At 44.8% G+C, this 25,500-nt stretch overlaps 1 protein-coding gene across 1 annotated transcript in view; it reads right to left on the bottom strand.

Moving 5' to 3' along the window:
- The window catches only part of LOC311107717 (disks large homolog 3-like), a gene marked incomplete at its 3' end in the record, with an annotated part of 100,177 nt that overhangs the window by 3,873 nt on the left and 70,804 nt on the right, over nucleotides 1-25,500 (bottom strand). The window contains exons 5-10 of the mRNA XM_084150233.1: nucleotides 11,217-11,270; nucleotides 9,997-10,047; nucleotides 5,142-5,266; nucleotides 4,232-4,401; nucleotides 2,286-2,422; nucleotides 1,275-1,419 (exon numbers count right to left, since the gene is read on the bottom strand). Coding sequence (XP_084006359.1) covers nucleotides 1,275-1,419; nucleotides 2,286-2,422; nucleotides 4,232-4,401; nucleotides 5,142-5,266; nucleotides 9,997-10,047; nucleotides 11,217-11,270 — 682 coding nt within the window. The remainder of the gene's footprint in view (nucleotides 1-1,274; nucleotides 1,420-2,285; nucleotides 2,423-4,231; nucleotides 4,402-5,141; nucleotides 5,267-9,996; nucleotides 10,048-11,216; nucleotides 11,271-25,500) is intronic.

Here is a 25,500-nt window from a genome sequence, read left to right as displayed (position 1 = left end):
TGTGTGAGTGTGTGTGTGTGTGGTTCTTCGGGAAATCGATGTGTGTGGCTTGCAGGATCCCCAGGCCATGGGTTCTCCTGAGCAGGTGTGTGGGATGTGAGATAGCCTCCACACTCAGTGGGAGAGAGAGAGGGAGAGAGAGCTGGGCTTGATGTTTCAGTGGGCAGCAGTGTGTCTGCACCATGTAGGAGTCTGGGCACAGCCACGCTGAGGAGAGAACACTGAAACAGCTCTACCACTCACTGAGATAACCCATACACATCCCCTGTGGCAGGGACAGGGTTGTGTACCTCAGCAACCCGCGGCTCCCTGGCTATGTATAGATTTCCTCAACAAACAAACAAATAACTATATATCTTTTTTGTATTTTCAATCAGAAATAGATGGGTCTGGAAAGATCGGGACTAACTACAATCTACAGGAAAATACATGTTAAAACCTTGTTATCTTACTTTGCAGGTTAAGTTTCTGTTGCTGAAAGTGTGCAGACAAGGCCTGCCTGAATGGGCTAATTTCTCATTTATAAAAGTAAAGTAAATAAACAAACACTTATGTTAAAGCAGTATAATAAATATTGATTACAATCAAACCTTCTGTTGCATTAAAATATTTGTGTATCTGTGTTTCATTATTTAATATCTTGCGGGGCTTGATGTGGGTATTTCAATTAATCACTGGAAAACAACATTTCCTTTGTTGGTAGGTTTTAAAATAAAAAAAGTAACACCACTTCTGTAGCATATTTAATGTATGTTCACAAGATTTGATTCTCCCTGCAATTTCACCAGCCAGCTGCTGTGTCCACTGCTCTATGACCCTGAACTGCCAGATCTCATAGTAATTTGATCTGACTGCTATCCGTGGTGCTGAATATCAGATATTGCCGCTATTGTGCTTGAAAAGGGCTCGAATTTCTCAACACTTAATTTTTTTGGTGTGAAAGACAATTGCTCTTCCAGTCATAAAGGTTGCTGACCCCTGACCTAAAGGTAATGCTAATTAACAGAACATTCTTCAAACAACTGATGCCTGGGTTGGGTTTTGAGGTTTAGGTATAAACTGAGAATGAGGAGTGTGGAAAGAGAGCACCAGTGTTATTACCGCAGGGTTTCTGTGGTCTTCCATTAAAACAAACTCTGTGTGCCGGTACCATTGAGGCAACTACATTCAATTGTAGTTGTATTCATTGTGAGCAGTATGAGAGTAGGAGAGGAGGGGGAGTGTTTAGTTTGAGCCATAGGGGAATACAGTAGCTAGCAGAAGAAGATACGTACTGCTGGAGTAGTCCGGAGGGGCGTACATGTCGTTGAGGTGCACAGGTCCGGGCTTGGCCACCTTGAGGTAGACCATGTCAGAGGTGTTCTTCAGTGCCGCCACCGCCTCCTCGTGACGCACGTCCTGCAGGATGATGTTGTTCACCTGGAGCACACAGACCACAGTCAAATCCTCATGTTCACAACACTGAGGCTTATAGCTCCCTCTTTTAGTTTGCCTGAGCCACACACACATCAATCATACACTACTGTTACTGTGTACTACTAAGACACAGTATGTGATAATATTACAAAGGTTTTGAACAGAGCTGCTCCATACAGGTACAGTCGCGAGATGCATCATTGTGTCTACAGAAAAATGCATGGATTTGGGGAAAAATGTTGATCAAGTAGCACAAATGATATGGTCATCCAGAAGTGTACTGTGTTGGGCAGCTGTAGTCACTCACAGCTCTTCCCCCCACGAAGGTAGCAGTGCTTAATGGCTATGTTCTTATTTATGGCAGTCTTAAACACATCTCATATTTTTCTAACAGCGTAGTCACTCATTCAGACTGGCAGGTGGTTCTCTTTATCTTTTGCCGGTGTGGAACAGAATATGCCGGGGGAGCAGCTGGGCCGTTTGAACCCGGTCTCCAGCACCGTATCAATCACACACAGGGCCATAAACGCTGATGCGAGTCGCCTCGCCTGGCTCTCCTGAGAAACGTCCAGGGATGGGCACAGAGGCACCCACCAAAGTAGCAGTGTCCTGATGTGTGCAGGGTATGGATCACTAAACAGTAAGCGAATCAAGAGTGTTCTGGGCATCCATTAGAGTTCAGTATCGTAGGTCACTTTCTGTGTAATTGACTGGGTATGGAACCCGGGTTTTCTGCACAATTAAATAATGTATTAGGCCACTGAGCTTAAGTCTAGGCATTCACTCTGGCTTTACCAAACCACCTCTGCTACATCAAAGCAGGGGTAAGCCCAGGTAATGAACGAAGTGCAGAGTAGATGTGTTCTTACAGCTAGCAGGCGGTCTCCGGTCTGCAGCCGACCGTCTTTCTGTGCGGCCCCGCCCTCAATGATCTTTGTGATGTAGATGCTGTTGTCTCCAGGGATGTGCTGGTTGCCGATCCCCCCAGCGATGCTGAAGCCAAGGCCTGTGGGTGAGAACCACACAGAGGACAGTCAAGAACAGAAAATTGTACAACATTTTCAATGGGGACAATTCAAATTCTCAAAAATAATCTAAACGTATGTTCCAATTTCAGAGTTGACCTAGAATTGCCCAGGGGAATTTAGTTTAGTTAATTAGGATCCCCATTAGATACTGCACATACAGCAGCTACTCTTCCTGTACCGAACAGTTATAGACAAGAACAACATAAGATATTACATTAAATTCTAAATAAAATGTTTTATATAAAATATATTGGAAAGACACCAAGAGACAACAAAAATACTATTTACACACTATTCATATATACATAGTCATATTCTTATATATATTACAGTTAAGTTATAGGGGCCAAGAAAATCCTGGCCCTCACAATGAGGATTCATTCATATACAGTGCCTTCGGAAAGTATTCAGACCCCTTGACTTTTTCCACATTTTGTTAGGTTACAGCCTTATTCTAAAATGGATTAAATAAAAACATTTCCTCCGCAATCTACTCACAATACCCCTTAATGACAAAGCGAAAACAGGTTCTTATAAGAGATGTTTCTACAACTTGATTGGAGTCCACCTGTGGTAAATTCAATTGATTGGACATGATTTGGAAAGGCACACACCTGTCTATATAAGGTCCCACAGTTGACAGTGCATGTCAGAGCAAAAACCAAGCCATGAGGTCGAAGGAATTGTCCGCAGTGCTCCGAGACAGGATTGTGTCGAGGCACAGATCTGGGGAAGGGTACCAAAACAATTCTGCAGTATTGAAGGTCCCCAAGAACACAGTGGTCTCCATCATTCTTAAATGGAAGAAGTTTGGAACCACCAAGACTCTTCCTAGAGCTGAGCAATCGGGGGAGAAGGGCCTTGGTCAGGGAGGTGACCAAGAATCCGATGGTCACACTGACAGAGCTCCAGAGTTCCTCTATGGAGATGGGAGAACCTTCCAGAAGGACAACCATCTCTGCAGCACTCGACCATTCAGGTCTTTATGGTAGAGTGGCTAGACGGAAGCCACTCCTCAGTAAAAGGCACATGACAGCTCGCTTGGAGTTTGCCAAAAGGCACCTAAAGACTGTCAGACCATGAGAAACAAGATTCTCTGGTCTGATGAAACCAAGATTGAACTCATTGGCCTGAATGCCAAGCATCACGTCTGGAGGAAACCTGGCACCATCCCTACGGTGAAGCATGGTGGTGGCAGCATCATGCTGTGGGGATGTTTTTCAGCGGGAGGGACTGGGAGACTAGTCAGGATCAAGGGAAAGATTAACGGAGCAATGTACAGAGAGATCCTTGGTGAAAACCTGCTCCAGAGCGCTCAGGACCTCACACTGGGGCCTTCCAACAGGACAACGACCCTAAGCACACAGCCAACACAACGCAGGAGTGGCTTTGGGACAAGTCTCTGAATGTTCTTGAGTGGCCCAGCCAGAGCCCGGACTTGAACCCGATCTAACATATCTGGAAAGACCTGAAAATAGCTGTGCAGCTACGCTCCCCATCCAACCTGACAGAGCTTGAGAGGATCTGCAGAGAAGAATGTACCGTCATACCCAAGAAGACTCGAGGCTGTAATCGCTGCCAAAGGTGCTTCAACAAAGTACTGAGTAAAGGGTCTGAATACTTATGTAAATGTTATATTTCAGTTTTTAATTCTAAAAATCTGTTTTTGCTTTGTCATTATGGGGTATTGTGTGTAGATTGATGATAATTTGTTTTATTTAAATCAATTTTAGAATAAAGGGTCTGAATACTTTCCGAAGTCACTGTATGTAGTGTATATAGCTGACCTTTGGGCCCCTTGAGCAGGTTGATCTCCAGGATGGTCTCAGGAGGGGCCTGTCTTCTCCTGACCAGCAGCCTGACCACAGGGCCAGCCTCTTTCAGGGCTTCCACCGCCCGGCTGTGGACCACCTCAGACACATCCACCTCGTTCACACGCAGCACACAGTCATTCACCCTGGGGAGACGAGGGGAAACAACGTTCATATTTTACAATGCTGTTAGTACTGTATATACACATACATAATATACACTGAGTGTACAAAACATTAAGAACACCTTCCTAATACGGAGTTCAAAGGCACTTAAATCTTTTGTCTTGCCCATTCACCCTCTGAATGGCACACATACACAATCCATGTCTCAAGGCTTAAAAATCCTTCTTTAACCCGTCTCCTCCCCTTCATCTACACTGATTGAAGTGGATTTTACAAGTGACATCAATAAGGGATCATAGCTTTCACTGGTCAGTCTATGTCATGGAGAGAGCAGGCATTCTTAATGTTTTGTACACTCAGTGTATATACACTATATGATGATTTATCCGTTTGCCTGCTGAATCATAATTATGGAATTTATGTCAATCCACAGGCTCTACAATATGGATAGAATCAACTGTTAGTCAGACTAGTCAACTGCTAGTCAAATGCACAAACACACATAAAACAAACAAACACAAACACAGAGGCCGGCAGCACACCGAAAGCACTCGAGATATATAATTTGCATGTTTTAGGCTTTGGTTTTCCAGTGAATCACCACTTAGTGGAAACAGACAGAGCCCGGGGGCAGAGGGCTGAAGAGGCACTGCCTCACACACACCTCTGACTGTCAGGCGGGAGGGAAATGGTGACGTGAGAGAGAAAGAGAGAGCGATAGAGAAATAGAGATGGGGGGGGGGGGGGGGGACTAACTCACCCCAGCCTGCCGTCCATAGCTGCAGCTCCTCCAGGGATAATCTTGGTGATGAAGATGCCTGGGTCATCTGGGATGTGTGGATTGTCCATCCCCCCAGCGATGCTGAAGCCCAGGCCAGAGTTACCCTGCAGAGTGGTTATAACGCATTACACATAGAAGAGATACAATAGACACACACACACACAAACACACGTGAGCGTGCAGCAGAGGAGGCTGGTGGGAGGAGCTATAGGAGGAAGGGCTCATTGTAATTACATTTTAGTCATTTAGCAGACGCTCTTATCCAGAGCGACTTACAGTTAGTGAGTGCATACATTATTTTACTTCATACTGGCCCCCCGTGGGAATCGAACCCACAACCCTGGCGTTGCAAACGCCATGCTCTACCAACTGAGCTACATCCCTGCCGGCCATTCCCTCCCCTACCCTGGACGACGCTGGGCCAATTGTGCGCCGCCCCATGGGTCTCCCGGTCGCGGCCGGCTATGACAGAGCCTGGATGGCTGGAATGGAATAAATGGAACAGTATCAAACACATAAAAAATATGGAAACCACACGTTTGACTCCGTTCCATTTATTCCATTCCAGCCATTACAGTGAACCCGTCCTCCTATAGCTCCTCCCACCAGTCTCCTCTGGCGTGCAGCTGTGCACACTTTCACGCACGCACACGTGCATGCAGGCACACACAGCTCTACTGCATGAGTGATGGGTCCCGTCCCACTCAAGGTGTGTGGACTCAAGGGGGATAAGGTGCTTCTTCTTAATGGTATTGAAGTCTCAGGGGAACGTGATCTATGAATAGCGCTCAGGGGAATTCAACATTACTGATGACCACGGCACTTTCTCATACATGTGTGCATCTCCCTCACATTGAATTTACTTCATTCTACAAACTACATAGTAAGATCAAGTCACTTAATTCTAAATGTATGTAAGATGAAGCGGTCCAAATGGTGTAGGTGTAATTGTTAAAGAAAAAGGACTGATTCATAAGTGAAAGACAAGAGAAGCTTCATTTCTCTAAAGACTTGCATGGTACACAACTTCCCTTTCTTTTCTCTATATGCACCCCCTTTCCCCCACCTCTCCCCCAGAATGACAAAGCACCCATCTGGAAACAGTGGGCCCAGGCGTGCTGTTCTATCTGACAGCCATGGCTGCAGAGACAGGCTCCAAACAAGACAGCTGAGAAAATACTTCACTTTATTATTTTCTATAATTAATGAGAAACGGTCGCAACCAATTAGGACAGAGCAAGGCTGAGGCCTCCCAGTGCGCTGCTCCTGAGCCAAAAGGAGTGCACTGGGCCCGACCACCAAATGTTCCACACCCACAGACCTTTTCAAGTGTGATTTTATCTAGTTTATTTAAGCCTCTGCATGCAGAAACGCCACTCAGAGAGGAAGATGGAGAAAGCAGCCCTGCATCTATCTGTGGGTGGAATAACAAGAGCAGGAACATACAGTACGTCTGCGCTCCACTATAAACTGAACTCTGCCACTGATAAGTACCACTGTCAAGGGTCCTGAGAGTGTGTGTGTACGGAGATATGGCGTTTACTTCTGAACTATTTAATATGTGCAGTATGAGGCCTATAGAGGCCTGACGATGACAATTTGCATACGCTGCTGCTACTTATTATCTATCCTCATTGCCTAGTCACTTTTACCCGTACCTACATGTACATTTTACCTCAATTACCACAACTGCCTCGCACCCCTGCACATTGACTCGGTACCGGTTCTAATTGTATATAGCCTCGTTATTGTTATTTTCTTGTGTTACTATTTCCTTTTATTTATTAAAAAAATATATATATACATTTTAAAGAGCTGGAAAACACGCCGATTGGCACGTGTGTTTTTCTGTTGCTCATTAGAAAAAATAGATTTCAGTCTTGGAGGTGTGTTTCATGACCGATTCCGCGTTTGGTTAATGATGTTGGTCCCCCATGAGACACTGTAGAAGCCTATTTCACTTCCTCAAAATCCCCAGAATGAGTCTAAGATACAGTGCCTTGCAAAAGTATTCATCCCCCTTGGCATTTTTCCTATTTTGTTGCATTACAACCTGTAATTTAAATTGATTTTTATTTGGATTTCATGTAATGGACATACACAAAATAGTCCAAATTGGTGAAGTGGAATCAAAAAAATAACTTGTTTAGAAAAATTCTAAAATAACGGAAAAGTGGTGTGAGCATATGTATTCACCCCCTTTGCTATGAAGCCCCTAAATAAGATCTGGTGCAACCAATTACCTTCAGAAGTCACATAATTAGTTAAATAGTGGCGTGTAGCTCAGTTGGTAGAGCATGGCGTTTGCAACGCCAGGGTTGTGGGTTCGTTTCCCACGGAGGACCAGTATGGAGAAAAAAAAAATGTATGCACTCACTAACTGTATGTCGCTCTGGATAACAGCGTCTGCTAAATGACTAAAATGTAAAATGTAAATAAAGTCCACCTGTGTGCAATCTAAGTGTCACATGATCTCAGCATATATACACCTGTTCTGAAAGGCCCCAGAGTCTGCAACACCCCTAAGCAAGGGGCACCACCAAGCAAGCGGCACCATGAAGACCAAGGAGCTCTCCAAACAGGTTAGGGACAAAGTTGTGGAGAAGTACAGATCAGGGTTGGGTTCTAAAAAAATATCCGAAACGTTGAACATCCCACGAAACACCATTTAAATCCATTATAAAAAAATGGAAAGAATATGGCACCACAACAAACCTGCCTGCCAAGAGAGGGCCACCCACCAAAACTCACGGACCAGGCAAGGAGGGCATTAATCAGAGAGGCAACAAAGAGACCAAAGATAACCCTGAAGGAGCTGCAAAGCTCCACAGCGGAGATTGGAGTACTTTAAGCCGTACACTCCACAGAGCTGGGCTTTACGGAAGAGTGGCCAGAAAAAAGCCATTGCTTAGAGAAAAAAATAAACAATTCTACAAGGAAAACGCTATGTCTGGCGCAAACCCAACACCTCTCATCACCCCGAGAACACATTTTTTACATTTACATTTTAGTCATTTAGCAGACGCTCTTATCCAGAGCGACTTACAGTTAGTGAATATTTTTTTTATTTTTTATACTGGCCCCCCGTGGGAATCGAACCCACAACCCTGGCGTTGCAAACGCCATGCTCTATCAACTGAGCTACATCCCTGCCGGCCATTCCCTCCCCTACCCTGGACGACGCTGGGCCAATTGTGCGCCGCCCATGAGTCTCCCGGTCGCGGCCAGGTGCGACAGAGCTTGGATTCGAACCAGGATCTCTAGTGGCACAGTTAGCACTGCGATGCAGTGCCTTAGACCACTGCGCCACTCAAGAGTAACACCATCCCCACAGTGAAGCATGGTGGTGGCAGCATCATGTTGTGGGGATGTTTTTCATCGGCAGGGACTGGGAAACTGATCAGAATTGAAGGAATGATGGATGGCGCTAAATACAGGGAAATTCTTGAGGGAAACCTGTTTCAGTCTTCCAGAGATTTGAGACTGGGTCGGAGGTTCACCTTCCAGCAGGACAATGACCCTAAGCATACTGCTACAGCAACACTCGAGTGGTTTAAGGGGAAACATTTAAATGTCTTGGAATGGCCTAGTCAAAGCCCAGACCTCAATCCAATTGAGAATCTGTGGTATGACTTAAAGATTGCTGTACACCAGTGGAACCCATCCAACTTGAAGGAGCTGGAGCAGTTTTGCCTTGAAGAATGGGCAAAAATCCCAGTGGCTCAATGTGCCAAGCTTTTAGAGACATACACCAAGATACTTGCAGCTGTAATTGCTGCAAAAGGTGGCTTTGGTGAATAGTTATGCACGCTCAAGTTTTCTTTTTTTTTTGTCTTACTTCTTGTACTTTTGCATCTTCAAAGTGGTAGGCATGTTGTGTAAATCAAATGATACAAATCCCCCCAAAATCAATTTTAATTCCAGGTTGTAAGGCAACAAAATAGGAAAAATGCCAAGGGGGGTGAATACTTTCGCAAGCCACTGTAACTCCAGAAAGCTGTAAATCATTGAGACGTTTTTGCCTAGGATGTTTTAGTTGCGCAATTTTACAGCTAACTAAGGTGCTTGGTGCAGTATTTCTCAATATAAAAAATGCGTGACGTTTTGTCTTATTTAAACAAAGTCGGAGCTGCTGGGCAGGTCTGTCTCACTGCTATTGGATAGAGCAAATGGACATCGTCAAATCAAAGCCCAACCTTAATTTACCCGTTTTGACGCACAGATGTTCCAAACTCCGTTTTAGACGAGACTGACTTTATGACCAAAATTATCCTATTTATACTTTGTAGTCAAATCTGACACTAGAATAACTGTTTCGGACTCATATCGATGCCACATTGTCCGTTTTCAAAGGGATTATTTGCTTTTTAAAGGCAGTCGCTCTTTAACTCTGCATTGTTGGGAAAGGGCTCGTAAGTAAGTGTTTCACGGCAAAGTCTACACCTGTTGTATTCGGCGCATGTGACAAATACATTTGATTCGATTTTATTATATAAAAACGATGCCTCATTGTAGAATCTGTGCATATATTCAGATATAGGCCTGCTGTTACAAAGACTGATGTCTTAATCTTTACCACTTTTATATACAGAGTTACTATATATAAGAGATTAAAAATGTCATATGTGATAGAGAAATTATTTGCTTTGGTTTTTCTATAATATATTATAAGCAACATTTACTGTACTGAGAAACCTTAATAAAGCCAAAGAGAGCTTCTTAGTGCCATCTAGTGGGAAAAGCTCAAGTGTTTAACAAAAGGCTTTGAAAAAAATACATTTGATTGCAAGACATTAAATTAATGAGCGGTTATAAAGGTTTTAGTGAAACTCACCCTCTCCAAGATGATCTCTTCATATTTATACATCCCATCACTGCCATTTACCTGTCAACACAGAACACATACAGGTCAGTTACATCATCATCATCATCATCATCATCATGTATCATCATCCCACATGAAAACATCCTAGAAATAATATAAAACAGAAAAGGATCATAGAAAATCGACTAATCTTTCATCTCAATAGAATCATTTTGAATAACCACAGAATTAAACATAGACATACATCGAACAATTAGCATTGCTGGTTTTGGCTATTATATCCAGAGTTTGACAATGAATATACAAATATGATAATGTTTACTATTAATATTACCATTAGGCTTTTCTCATTCCATGAATCCTACAGGAATACAGTAGAAACTATTCCAAACGCTTGCATTACCATACTAAATGCATAACTGGATCATGTTCATGCTGTAGAGGCAGTGTCAATAGAGGTAATGAAATAGGTCCACATGGTGAGTAGATGTGATCTTACATGCTGCGACCGTGAGGCACATCCATCCACACAGAGACAACAGAATATATACTCCATCCATCCACACAGAGACAACAGAATAGATACTCCATCCATCCACACAGAGACAACAGAATAGATACTTCATCCATCCACACAGAGACAACAGAATAGATACTCCATCCACACACAGAGACAACAGAATAGATACTCCATCCACACACAGAGAAAACAGAATAGATACTCCATCCACACACAGAGAGACAACAGAATAGATAGTTCATCCACACACAGAGACAACATAATATATACTCCATCCACACACAGAGACAACAGAATATATACTCCATCCACACAAAGAGAGACAACAGATTAGATACTCCATCCACACACAGAGACAACAGAATATATACTCCATCCACACACAGAGACAACAGAATATATACTCCATCCACACACAGAGACAACAGATTAGATACTCCATCCACACAAAGAGAGACAACAGATTAGATACTCCATCCACACACAGAGACAACAGAATATATACTCCATCCACACACAGAGACAACAGAATATATACTCCATCCACACACAGAGACAACTGAATATATACTCCATCCACACACAGAGACAACATAATATATACTCCATCCACACACAGAGACAACAGAATATATACTCCATCCACACACAGAGAGACAACAGAACAGATACTCCATCCACACACAGAGACAACAGAACAAATATTTACATAAGGGCCTGCATCCAGTGAGTCTGCGTTGACGATGACGGGGGGAGGGTTCGCCTGCAAAGATAGATGAAGAGATACAACATTACCTCAGTGCGTGTGTGTGTGTGCGTGAGGCTGGCAGATCACAAATCATCAGTCAGCTAGGTGCTAGTAAGTGGATGCCATGGGAACAGTTGTTGTGTGTGTGTGTGTGTCGCTAGGGATGGGTGGAAGAGGGGTGGATGATGGCTACAGTAGGTGTGAGGACTGAGAGTGAAGAGTGAGGAAAAGAGACCAGCGGTGTTATAATTGCCTGCTTCCTGTGTAAGACTCCATTTGAACAGACTGTGTGTATGTTGGGACCATTGGGTAATTAATTGTCTAGGATATCACAACCATCTCATACTGTCCCATACCACTACCTGTTCTAACACACTGGAAATGACAACTTGAAGTCTGGCATCCAGCACTACGTCTATGTTTTGATGATCTATTGCAGGGTACTCAAGTACTATTTGAGAAGGTCTGGTCACACAAATTCCTAAGTGGCAAAGGTCCGATGGATATTGTCATTTATCGGCATAGTAACAAACCCCCACCCCGCAACCCATGCAACCCCAAACTGTTCACACCCCTCTTGTTGGCGAAGAGATCCTTTTGCAGTTTTAGAGCTAATTTCCTGCAATTCTACACATTTTGCCATGTCTTATGTGTTATCATATGACACCAGGGATTTAGGCCCAACTGAGTTCCTAAATAAAGTCAGGACCCGCGGTCCGTAATGACCCAGTTCTGGGTCCAGATCCGGACCGCGGTCCACCTGTTGAATGGCTGGTCTATTGGGTCAGTAAGACACAAGAACTGTTGCATTCTGTATTGTACTGCAATCTCCTATACTGTATCCTGTATTGTATCTGCAATCTCCTATACTGTATCCTGTATTGTATCTGCAATCTCCTATACTGTATCCTGTATTGTATCTGCAATCTCCTATACTGTATCCTGTATTGTATCTGCAATCTCCTATACTGTATCCTGTATTGTATCTGCAATCTCCTATACTGTATCCTGTATTGTATCTGTATATCAGAATTCGATCTCTTAGGAAGACAATCAGGCTGTTCATTTCCCAACATCTCATGCATGCTGTATCAGAGGAGATGTTATGATCCTGTGGTAGGGGAACCAGTCAAAGCAGAGTGCAGGAGAGGGCATTGCAAAGATATGCCTCTCACAGCGGCAGTTATGGACATGATTTCTTCTTAGAAAATGTCCCCTCACAAGGTGATGTGAATGCTATAGTCAATTAAATGTTACATAAAGACTAGCAGCTCTCAGTAGAGGAGGAGACGGAGGAGGAGCAGGTCATAGCCACAGTAGACTGGACACAGGGCTGACCAGCAGTAATGGCCTCTCCTTATAGCACAGAACAGAGCCCTGGAACACTGGCTGTGTTCTCTCTAGTGATCTGATTGAGCTGTGGGGCTGAGGTGATGCTGCTGACGGAGCAGCTAGGGAAGCTACTAGTCACTCACTACCTCCCCCACACTGTCTTCCTCCAGTATTCACTATTCACACACTACCAGGTTCTTGGGGCTTTTCAATGTGGAGCCACTCCTATTGATCCCCATTGATTCCAATCTACTTCCACCAACCTCTATCGCTACACACAATGAGCACGCATGCATTCTCCATGTCTTGGCTGCGTGACGTTGCAGCCTATGGCCTGTGATATTACATTACTGCTTTAAACGCGTCGAGGGGTCGTTGCAGCTACGGGATGATTGCTTTCGTGGCACAGACTCTCGGTCGCTCATTTATTTCCGTAGCGTCTCTCCCCCTAGTGACGTCATTAAAGGATCACTTGAGCTAAGTTTTTAAAAGCTTTTCCCTGATGTACACGGCTCTTGTATTCCTACCTGACACTTCTTTCACACAGGACTCACAGGCAAAGGAGGTGCAAGCGCGGTGCAACACTCCAATATAACAGGTCAGAGTCTGAGACAAGAGAACCACACCCTTTATATTACAGCTCGAGTTATAACAGTCCTTTGATGCTGGACCATGGTATTTCAATACGCACACATACAATCAGAGCTGGTTTGAGCAGAAAAGGCTGAATACTGAAGTCATTAGACGAGAGCATCATGCCCCACTCGTTTTGATCGGCATCATTCATCATCCAGCATGCAAGCTGCTACATCCCAGTTTCTCTTAATCTTTCCAGAGCTTTGTTACTTTATTTTCACAGAGTGACTTCTCTGATAATGGAAACTGTTAAAATCCAACACAGAAGACGTGACCTCTTCTTCAGATCTGTAGTCTAGTTCTATGGCTCTGGCCAGCTGTGGACACAAACAAACGTCCCTTAGTCAGCACAACATGGCTTGTGTAATCTGCGTATGGACTGACAGATGCTTGTGACAGTGCTTGTGTGTGCACGTTTTCCATGTACCGTACACATTTAGGCATTTCCTGTTTGTCTTGAAAATACAGGGCAGCAATGTTCTCCCCAAACCTAAAGCCTAGTGAGAACAAAGGGACACTGTAGCAGCAGCTCCCCTCACATGCTTTTAGAAGTATGTGTGTGTGTGTTTTTAGAAGTGCACAGTGTGCCACAGCACCATAGACAGTGGGTACACCCAGGCCTTTAATAAATATATTCATCCCCCACAGCCAACAGGTCCCATTGAGCAGCTGTGTGTAAGGTAGTGGAGAGATGGAGCCTGAGGACCACAGTGGGGACTATTTCTGCTCTGTCACTGTACTGGACTAAACTAGTGAACTGAATCCAGTGCCACAGCCAAGGGACCTAAAATGACAAACACAACAGCAATAGCTTATCATAAGCAACAGAGGTTACTTCCTAGCTTGCTAATCAATGATTGAAAAAAACATTGCATGTTACAATAATAGCACTATAAACCTCGTAAGGTTTCAAGACGATCCGTCTGAAAATAAAAACATCATCCTAGTCTGAGATTGAAGCGGGTAATCCCAGTATCTGTTTGTCCCTTAACAAGCAAACAAAAAGAAAGGGGAAGATAATCTCAGTGTGTGTAATCCTAAATCCGCCACAGAGCGGTGTGTTGTCTCTGAAGTGGGAGTTGGGTTCGAGGAGGAGAGGGCTGATAAGCGTGGGGCTGTGAGGCCAGGGAAGCAGCGTGGGGCCGTGAGGCCAGGGAAGCAGCGTGGGGCCGTGAGGCCAGGGCAGCAGCGTGGGGCCGTGAGGCCAGGGCAGCAGCGTGGGGCCGTGAGGCCAGGGAAGCAGCGTGGGGCCGTGAGGCCAGGGAAGCAGCGTGGGGCTGTGAGGCCAGGGAAGCAGCGTGGGGCCGTGAGGCCAGGGCAGCACACAGCTTTATGACAGAGACAAAGTAGCACACAGTTCTTTCTGCTGTGACTGTGAGAGCCCTGGACTAGCCACGTCCCCGACAGAGAGAGAGGCTTACACAGTCTGTACTGTAGGCTCACAGAGGTCAAGATAAACACACATTTACAGATCAGTACCAGGGGACGGTGCATACAGTGCGTGTGTATGTATGTGTGTGTGTGTGCAGGCATGTGCACAGATAGGGGTTTACATGTCCCTTTGCCCTCCCACTCGCCATGTGCCCTTTTGAGTGGTGGTATAATATATATTTTTGAATACAGTTTTTGTCGATGTTGTTCTGAACCCACTGCAGCAAGTCGTTGTGAAGTCATCAAGTTCACCACCCCCACCCCCACCCCGTCCATTGGTTGCGCCTGTTGGTCTGCCCTGTACAGCGCTTGCGCGTGCCCCGGGTTTTTCGCCTGTTTCCCAGTCTGCCCTGTATGTAAATTGCACATGCCCGGTATCCAGACATGTATGGCTTGAGATGCTGTCTGCCGTCGAATGAGTGTAGCTAGCTAAATAGTTTAAATATCAACAGTAGTACCACACAGCAGCATTAACATTTGATTAACACTTGATAACACTTGATTTCCATCATTATGAATATTGGGTCTGGTTGGCTGATACGCGCAGCAGAGAGAGGGAGGAACACATAAAGGGGAGCAGATGCATCAACCACCCTCCAACCCAACTCCATCCCTTCCTCAGTCGGGAGTTGCAGTTGTGTGTCAGGGCAGCAGCAACACAGGTAGTCTAGACTCTAGCTAACCAACATATACTAAAATATCCACACAAGCCACTAGCCAGACAGCCATATATCATGAGTTAGAAGATTAATTATATTATATTATGAAGTTATTATTTAAGAATTTAAGAGCATTGAAGATAAATCACAATCAGTAAAAACAAAAAAAAGTCTAGCTAGCTAACTAGCAGATTTACATCAATCATCAACATCAATGATCAGCTGACAGCCCACCCTCTTTCCCCCAATCATATCTTTAGGAGGTACTGTAACTAGCTTGCTTACAATTTGTGATGAATAAGTATGTTGTTGCAGAAATATATAGGCTTATGCACCCTTTTTTCAATTTGAGCAGCTGCCCCCTGAAAGGTCTGTGCACAGCCCTGTGTGTGTGTGTGTGTTTGTGGGGGGGGGTTACATGGGGATGGCCGGCAGATGAGGTGAGGGGAGGTGAGGGGGGCACAGGGGAACAGGGTATGACGCCGGTAAAAAATGTTGGAAACCGTCCAGATGTGACAGAAGGGTGTGACTGAGAGGCATGGGGGGAATTAACCAAATCTGGATAAGATTATAATAAATCCCTTAATTTCCTTTTAATTCAAACACTAATCATGTTTTCCCAGCCAGCTGTCGCTGTTCACTTCTGTCCAGCTGCAGTGCAGGGCTCAGAGCAGGCTTGGGCAGGACACACTCATACACACACACACACACACACTGTACAACCACTACAACCAACCTATCCCAACTGAGCACCATAGCAGACAAAAACACTCATCTCTATACATCCATCTGTTCATTTGTTCCCTCCAAATTCGTATCTATCGATCTATTGATCCATCCATCCATCTATTTATCTGGGACTTTCATTTCCTCATGTATTATTTTCAAACAGCACTGCACCTGACAGCACTGATTTGGCTGCAGCCCGTCTGGACAGCAACGCTACAAAGACTCCCACTAAACCTTGGCAAGCCTCCGTCCAAATGGTTATTCAATGTGTTCCAATGACAACCGGTGCTCGCGCGCCCGCTTAGCTGCCTCCCCCTGGTTCACCTCTCAGGACGCTGACTGCAGCTTATGAGTCTCCCTGTCGCACATGCGTGGCCATGGGCTCAGCCTCAGCTTGGCTGGCCTGCCTGTCTGTCCATATCATATTAGTACTGTAGCTACAATCCTCCCCCTGCAATGAATGAATGAAACAGTTCCACTGTGTCCAGATCTACACTATTACTGTCAATCAGAGCCCACTCGACCAGACGACCTGTGTCTCCACTACCTAGCTAGAGTCCTTTTAAAAAAATGTTTTATCCTATTTTGTGACAGAATCAAGTGTGAGGCTACACCTTTAATTGTTCATCTGATTCATTCAGATTTTTAATTCCAGTTATGATTCATTCTTTTTATGAAGTAATTACATGAAAATACCTATTTCTAGCACATAAACTCCAGGTAAATACCAGTGGAAACAGTACTGTAAAATAAAGTACAAACAATATTAGCCTATATATGATGATGTCATATGTTGGCACTGCAATAGATAGTGAGGCCACACCTCAAATGAAATCCAAGCTCATCCTCATGCAGCATTATTTCTATGGTGTTTTTAACTCCTTGAGTTCCCTGGGGTACAGGAGGGTTTGGCATGTGCATAGCAATAAGATGCTGACAAGACAACAACCCTTAGATCCTTAGCAGACATCTCCATCCTCCTTTACATAGCACACTGATACTGTATGGCAGCCCTGTAACCAATGACAACGGCACAGTGAAATATGACAGTGACTCTGATCCAGTTCTGCCTGAGACAGGGTAATGAAGGTTGTTCTGTCTGATGGTCCAGTCCTGTCTGAGACAGGGTAATGGAGGCTGTTCTGTCTGATGATCCAGTCCTGTCTGAGCCTGGGTAATGGAAGCTGTTCTGTCTGATGATCCATTCCTGTTTGAGACAGGGTAATTAAGGCTGTTCCATCTGATGATCCAGTCCTGTCTGAAACAGGGTAATGGAGGCTGTTCTGTCTGATGATCCAGTCCTGTCTGAAACAGGGTAATGAAGGCTGTTCTGTCTGAGACAGGGTAATGGAGGCTGTTCTGTCTGATGACCCAGTCCTGTCTGAGACAGGGTAATGGAGGCTGTTCTATCTGATGATCCAGTCCTGTCTGAGACAGGGTAATGAAGGCTGTTAAGTCTGATGATCCAGTCCTGTCCGAGACAGGGTAATGTAGGCTGTTTTGTCTGATGATACGTGGAGCATTAGGAGATGCTTCCTCTCCCTTCACGCAATCATATTGATTACTGATATAGAGAAATGGTGAGCCCAAGACCAATAGAGTCAATCTTAACCTTCCTTACATTACCTACTGATGCTTATAGCACAATGGTTACATGTCAATACATCAATACTACGTTATCTACAATTAACTGTCACTGTTAGCTGGCCAGTGTATTGTAAGCCGTGTTTGGTTTGTATGTTTCCTGCAGAATGTGGGATGAGAGGTGCAGTCAGTTGGTCGGTGGTGCCTCGCTCTGATCCTCGGGCCTTCATTGGCCTCTCGAATGCCACGCTGCAGTCCAATCAATACCTTCTCAATTACCATGCACCCAACATCTCATTCAGGCGGAGCTGAGGCCCTGCTCTCTGCCAGAGGGACCGGGGGAGAGGAGAGGAGGAAGGAGAGGAGAGGAGAGGAGAGGAGAGGAGAGAAGGTGGGAAGAAGGGATAGATTATATAGAGAGAAAGGGACAGAGAGGAAAGTGTGTTTTACTTTGAATGGTCACCCCCCCCCCCCCCCCATATCAATACCAGCTGGTTTCAGTCATATGGGGCAACATATTAGTTAATGTCTATTAAAAACCATGGTTTCCATGGGAAGAACACATTTGATGTGAATGATTTGAGCATTGTGACACACAAACAGCTATGATCCTCTCTCGCTTTCTCACAGAGCGAGACTGACACACACGCGCGCGCGCACACGCACACACAAGCACACGCTCACACACACACACAGATTTGTATGAAATGATAATTAATAGGCGGTCACAGCTGTCAGCAGCATTCCCTCCTCATCTTGATGTAATATTACTAAAGTGTGCTCAGGCTTAGCTTCCTGTGTGGTCACGGTGAGCCTCAGAGAGGTGGTTAGTCTGACCTTCAGCACAGCAGACACAGCCACACACTGAAATGATATTACTTATCACATGCACTCCACACAATACCACTCCCAGCGGATGCTTCAATATTCATGAGGCTGTTTTGTGGTAATGAAGTTGGAGCATGGCAATGTGTGTCTGATCAGTGGCTTCAAAAAGTATTCAGACCCCTTGGATTTCTTCACATTTTGTGTTACAAAGTCAGATTAAAATGGGTTTAATTATTATTTAAAAAATTGTTGGGATAAATAACAAATTCATAACTAAAATGTAATCATTGCATAAGTATTCAGACCCTGTGTCACGACTTCCGCCGAGGCTGCCCCCCCCCTCCTTGTTCGGGCAGGTTTCGGTGTTCGTCGTCACCGGCTTACTAAATACTGCCGCTCCCATTCTCATCACTCCACTTGTCTTGTCAATCACACACACCTGGTGCTCATACCCTAATTAGTCTGTGTATAAGTGTTCCCTCTGCCCCCTTGTCTTTGTGAGTGATTGTTCTATGTGGGAGGAGAGTAGCTCGGTTGAGATACTCTCTCATTTATTTTGCCAGGGTTGATTTTCCCCTGTGTCATTACATTTATTGTATTTTCTGAGACTGTGTTTGGTCAGGGAGGATTGTTTCCCCTGTACCTGTTTCGATTGCCGTTGTAGGCGCATTGTATGTCTGGAAGGAATAAATCTGCATCCGGTTATTTTACTCCTGCGCCTGACTCCGTCCATCATTCACCACAGAATCACTCACCCGCTGATATGGAGTCAGCAGGAGAAGACCGCATGCCTGGAGTCGTGGCAAGTGTCCAGGAGCATTCCACGATGCTGGCCAGCTTGGGGGAAGCAATGGATTGGGTTCTTCAGGTCGTCCAACACCTGGAGAGGAGAGGACCCGATCTGTCGAGACCAGCTGGCCAACCGGATCCAGCCACCTACACCCCAGCACCCGGCGGGATCCAGATATCCCGGCCACCGGCGTTTGCATGTGTCCCTGGTTCGCAAGGTACTGGTCCGACTGCTGGAGAATGACCTTTATGCCAAGGCAGAAAAGTGTGAGTTTTTCCAGCAGTCAGTCTCCTTCCTCGGATACCGTATTACTACCTCAGGTGTGGAGATGGAGGGAGATCGCATTTCAGCCATGCGTAATTGGCCGACTCCAACCACGGTTAAGGAGGTGCAGCGCTTCCTTGGCTTTACCAACTACTATCGGAGGTTTATCCGGGGCTTTGGCAAGGTCGCAGCTCCCATTACCTCCTAGTTGAAGGGTGGGCCGTCCCGGCTCCGCTGGTCTGCTGAGGCTGACCTGGCCTTCAGGAGACTGCGGGGTCTGTTCACCTCAGCCCCGGTACTGGCCCACCCCGATCCACCACTACCGTTCGTAGTGGAGGTGGATGCGTCCGAGGTAGGGCTAGACGCTGTCCTGTCTCAACGCTCGGGCACGCCACCCAAGCTCCGCCCCTGTGCCTTATTTTCTAAGAAGCTCAGCTCGGCGGAGCAGAACTACGGCGTTGGTGATCGGGAGCTGCTGGCTGTTGTCCGAGCTTTGACCGTGTGGAGGCATTGGCTCGCAGGGGCGAAACACGCTTTCCTCGTCTGGACAGACCACCGTAACCTGGAGTACATCCGGGCAGCGAGGAGGCTGAATCCTCGCCAGGCCAGGTGGGCCCTCTTCTTCACCCGGTTTGATTTCACACTATCATACATTCCGGGTACAAAGAACGTGAAGGCAGACGCATTGTCACGGCTATATGACACAGAGGAGAGGCCCAGAGACAACACCCCCATACTCCCGGCTTCCTGCATTGTGGCGCCGGTAGTGTGGGCGATGGACGCGGATATAGAGTGGGCATTACGCACAGATCCATCTCCACCTCAGTGTCCAGCTTGGCTGCGGTACGTGCCTGCTCTTATCCGTGATCATTTAATCTACTGGGCACACACGTCACCCTCCTCTGGTCACCCAGGTATCGGTCGTACAGTGCGCTGCCTGACCGATAAATACTGGTGGCCTACCTTGGCTAAGGACGTGAGGGTGTACGTCTTCCCCTGCTCGGCTGCTGGAGCCGCGCGTCAAGTGGGGGGGGGTACTGTCACGACTTCCGCCGAGGCTGCCTCCCCTCCTTGTTCAGGCAGGTTTCGGCGTTCGGCGTCACTGGCTTACTAGCTACTGCCGATCCATTTATCATCACTCCATTTGTCTTGTCTTCAATCACACACACCTGGTCCTTATTCCCTCATTAGTCATTGTATAAGTGTTCCCTCTGCTTTCTTGTCTGTGTGGGTGATTGTTTATTGTGGAGGTTAGTGAAGCCCTTGTGGAGCTTGTGTATTTTGTATCGACGGGAGTATTTCCCGTGTGCCTTGTATTTTCCAGTGCGCCTGTTTTGTGCCCTGGAGTGTGTTTGACGCATTTCTGTGTAAACCTGTATTTTGCGGATTAAAGCCTGTTAATCTGTGATTTACCCTCCTGCGCCTGACTCCTTCAACACCACCTCATCACAGGTTGACATGATTTTTGAATGACTACCCATTCCTCTGTCCTCCCTACATACAACATCTGTAAGGTCCCTCAGTCAAGTATTGAATTTCAAGCAGAGTAAACTACAAAGACCAGGGAGCATTTTGAAAGCCTCATAAAGAAGGGCAGTGATTAGTAGATGGGTAAAAATAACAAATCAGACATTAAATATCTCTTTAAGCATGGTGAAGTTAATAATTATGCTGTGGATTATATATTAAACTACCCATACACATCAAAGATACAGTCGTCCTTCTGAACTGAGCTGCAGGACAGAAATTAAACTGCTCAGCAATGTTACCATGAGGCCATTGGTGATTTTAAAACAGCTACAGAGTTCAATGTCTGTGATGGTAGAAAACTGAGGATGGAACCACAACAATGTAGTGTCTCCACAATAATTACCTAAATGACAGAGTGAAAAGAAGAATACAAATACATATAATAAAAATATTCCAAAACATGCATCTTGTATGAAACAAAACATTAAAGTAATACTGCAAAAAAACACAGCAAAGGAATACACTTTTTGGCCTAAATGCAAAGCCTTATGTTTGGGTCAAATCCAACACAACTGAGTAACTGCGTTCTTATTTTCAGGCATGGTGGTGGCTGCATCATGGTATGGGTATGCTTGACATCGGCAAATACTGGGGAGTTTTTTAGGATAAAAAGAAACGGGATGGAGCTAGGCACAAGCAAAATCCTAGAGGAAAACCTGCTTCAGTCTGCTTTACAATAGAGACTGGGAGAGGAATTCTCCTTTCAGCAGGACAATAACCTACAACACAAGGCCAAATCTACACTTGAGTTGCTTACCAAGAAGACATTGAATGTTCCTGAGTGGCAAAGTTACAGTTTGGACTTAAATCTGTTTGAGAATCTATGGCAAGACTTGAAAATTGCTGTCTAGCCATGATCCCCAACATATTGACAGAGCTTGAAGAATTTTGAAAAGAATAATGGGCAAATATTGCACAATTCAGGTGTGCAAAGCTCTTATAGACTTACCCAAGAAGACACAACTGTAATCGATGCCAAAGGTGTTTCTAACATGTATTGACTCCGGGAGCTGAAAAGTTATGCAACAACTATATTTTAGTTATTTAATTTCTATTAATCGTTAAAAAATAAAATGAAAAATATTCCACATTACAGTTTTTTGTGTAGATTGGTGACAAAAAAATTACAATTAAATATATTTTAATCCCACTTTGTAACACAATAAAATGTGAAGAAATCCAAGGGGTCTGAATCCTTTTGCAAGGCACTGTATATGGCGATGGGTGCATGCATGTACTGTATGTAGGCTGGCATACATGTGTGTATATGAGTGGATGCATATATGTGTGTATGTGAGTGGATGCATATATGTCTGTATACAGTGGGGAGAACAAGTATTTGATACACTGCCGATTTTGCAGGTTTTCCTACTTACAAAGCATGTAGAGGTCTGTAATTTTTATCATAGGTACACTTCAACTGTGAGAGATGGAATATAAAACAAAAATCCAGAAAATCACAATGTATGATTTTTAAGTAATTAATTTACATTTTATTGCATGACATAAGTATTTGATACGTCAGAAAAGCAGAACTTAATATTTGGTACAGAAACCTTTGTTTGCAATTACAGAGATCATACGTTTCCTGTAGGTCTTGACCAGGTTTGCCCACACTGCAGCAGGGATTTTGGCCCACTCCTCCATACAGACCTTCTCCAGATCCTTCAGGTTTCGGGGCTGTCGCTGGGCAATATGGACTTTCAGCTCCCTCCAAAGATTTTCTATTGGGTTCAGGTCTGGAGACTGGCTAGGCCACTCCAGGACCTTGAGATGCTTCTTACGGAGCCACTCCCTAGTTGCCCTGGCTGTGTGTTTCGGGTCGTTGTCATGTTGGAAGACCCAGCCATGACCCATCTTCAATGCTCTTACTGAGGGAAGGAGGGTATCTTGCGATACATGGCCCCATCCATCCTCCCCTCAATACGGTGCAGTCGTCCTGTCCCCTTTGCAGAAAAGCATCCCCAAAGAATGATGTTTCCACCTCCATGCTTCACGGTTGGGATGGTGTTCTTGGGGTTGTACTCATCCTTCTTCTTCCTCCAAACACGGCGAGTGGTTTAGACCAAAAAGCTCTATTTTTGTCTCGTCAGACCACATGACCTTCTCCCATTCCTCCTCTGGATCATCCAGATGGTCGTTGGCAAACTTCAGACGGGCCTGGACATGCGCTGGCTTGAGCAGGGGGACCTTGCGTGCGCTGCAGGATTTTAATCCATGACGGCGTAGTGTGTTACTAATGGTTTTCTTTGAGACTGTGGTCCCAGCTCTCTTCAGGTCATTGACCAGGTCCTGCCGTGTAGTTCTGGGCTGATCCCTCATCTTCCTCATGATCATTGATGCCCCACGAGGTGAGATCTTGCATGGAGCCCCAGACCGAGGGTGATTGACCGTCATATTGAAGTTCTTCCATTTTCTAATAATTGCGCCAACAGTTGTTGCCTTCTCACCAAGCTGCTTGCGTATTGTCCTGTAGCCCATCCCAGCCTTGTGCAGGTCTACAATTTTATTCCTGATGTCCTTACACAGCTCTCTGGTCTTGGCCATTGTGGAGAGGTTGGAGTCTGTTTGATTGAGTGTGTGGACAGGTGTCTTTTATACAAGTAACGAGTTCAAACAGGTGCAGTTAATACAGGTAATGAGTGGAGAACAGGAGGGCTTCTTAAAGAAAAACGAACAGGTCTGTGAGAGCTGGAATTCTTACTGGTTGGTAGGTGATCAAATACTTATGTCATGCAATAAAATGCAAATTAATTACTTAAAAATCATACAATGTGATTTTCTGGATTTTTGTTTTAGATTCCGCCTCTCACAGTTGAAGTGTACCTATGATAAAAATTACAGACCTCTACATGCTTTGTAAGTAGGAAAACCTGCAAAATCGGCAGTGTATCAAATACTTGTTCTCCCCACTGTTCGTGTGAATACAGACTTGCATTTAAATATGTATGTGAGTATGTGTGCATGTGTGAATTAGTGATGAGGGAAAAAAATCGATATAGTTACATATCGGGATTTTATTTTTGACGATATATCGCATTATTGTGACAATATCGCAATATTATTTTTGTGCTACTTGGCTGTACCTGCACCAAAACGCCAGTATTTTTCCATCATAGCTTGTTCTCCACCTTCTTTTTAAATAGTGAGCCAATTTGTTTTCAGCACTGTTATTTCCATGACTAATCAAAACTCATTTTCTCATGACTCTCTCTTGTCCCTCTGCAGCAGACATATGGTGAGCAATATGTTTGGAACATCGAATCTCAATTAAATCACAGTATCGAATTGCAATATATATATATATATATATAGAATCGTGAGAATCGCAATACATATCGTATCGGCACCTAAGTATCGCGATGTCCCTGGCAATTCCCAGCCGTAGTGTGAATGCAGGCTTGCAGGCTTGCATTCAAGTGTGTATGTGTGTAGGAGTGCATGCATGGGTGTGTTCATGGGTGCGTGTAGGCTATGGCTTCCATTTGTGCGTGTATATGCGTGCATGTGTCCATGTGATCACGTAAGCTTGTATTTAAACATGTGTTGTATTAGTGTTGTCCATGTGTTGTAATAGGGTTGTCCATGTGTTTTATTAGGGTTGTCCATGTGTTTTATTAGGGTTGTCCATGTGTTTTATTAGGGTTGTCCATGTGTTGTATTAGGGTTGTCCATGTGTTGTAATAGGGTTGTCCATGTGTTGTATTAGGGTTGTCCATGTGTTGTATTAGGGTTGTCCTTGTGTTTTATTAGGGTTGTCCATGTGTTGTATTAGGGTTGTCCATGTGTTGTATTAGGGTTGTCCATGTGTTGTTTTAGGGTTGTCCATGTGTTGTATTAGGGTTGTCCATGTGTTGTATTAGAGTTGTCTATGTGTGGTCAGTGTTTATTTTTTGGGATGCCCAGGGTAGTGGCAGCTGCTGCCTGGTCTGTGGATTATGCTGTGCGGTATGGAGAGAGAATCAGAAGAATCTGGGTTGATAATTGAATCTAGTCTGTCTGATGCTACTGGTGCCAGGTTACTGGGTGGGTTACCCACCGCCATCCATCAGCTCTAATCATTTCCACTCACTAGTCCACAGAACGTGTCCGAATTGGCACACTATTCCCTATGTAGTGCACTACGTTTGACCACAGTCTGACTGCAACAGGCTCCTCCGCTCCTCAGATAGATGCCAGATTGATTGACGGGTTGCTTAAAATGACCACCAACAGATTTGCGTCATAATGTCGTTACAGGAAATTATTAAAAATAAATAGATTTACTATTATTTATTATTACTAGAAATTATAATAATAATACAAAAACGGTGGATGCACTCTCAAACCCATTAACATGGCACACTGATCTGGAGAGGGGAAAATGCTCCCTCTACATCAGAGGTCTCTGCAGCATTCTAGCTTGAAGTCAGCTCTCTCTCGGCTGGTTGCTACCCCTTGTTGCTAAGCTGAGAGCAACACT

Source organism: Coregonus lavaretus (genome assembly GCF_964263955.1).
Source record: "Coregonus lavaretus genome assembly, chromosome: 32".
Lineage (NCBI taxonomy): Eukaryota > Metazoa > Chordata > Actinopteri > Salmoniformes > Salmonidae > Coregonus > Coregonus lavaretus.
This window is presented reverse-complemented; position numbering and strand designations above follow the sequence as displayed.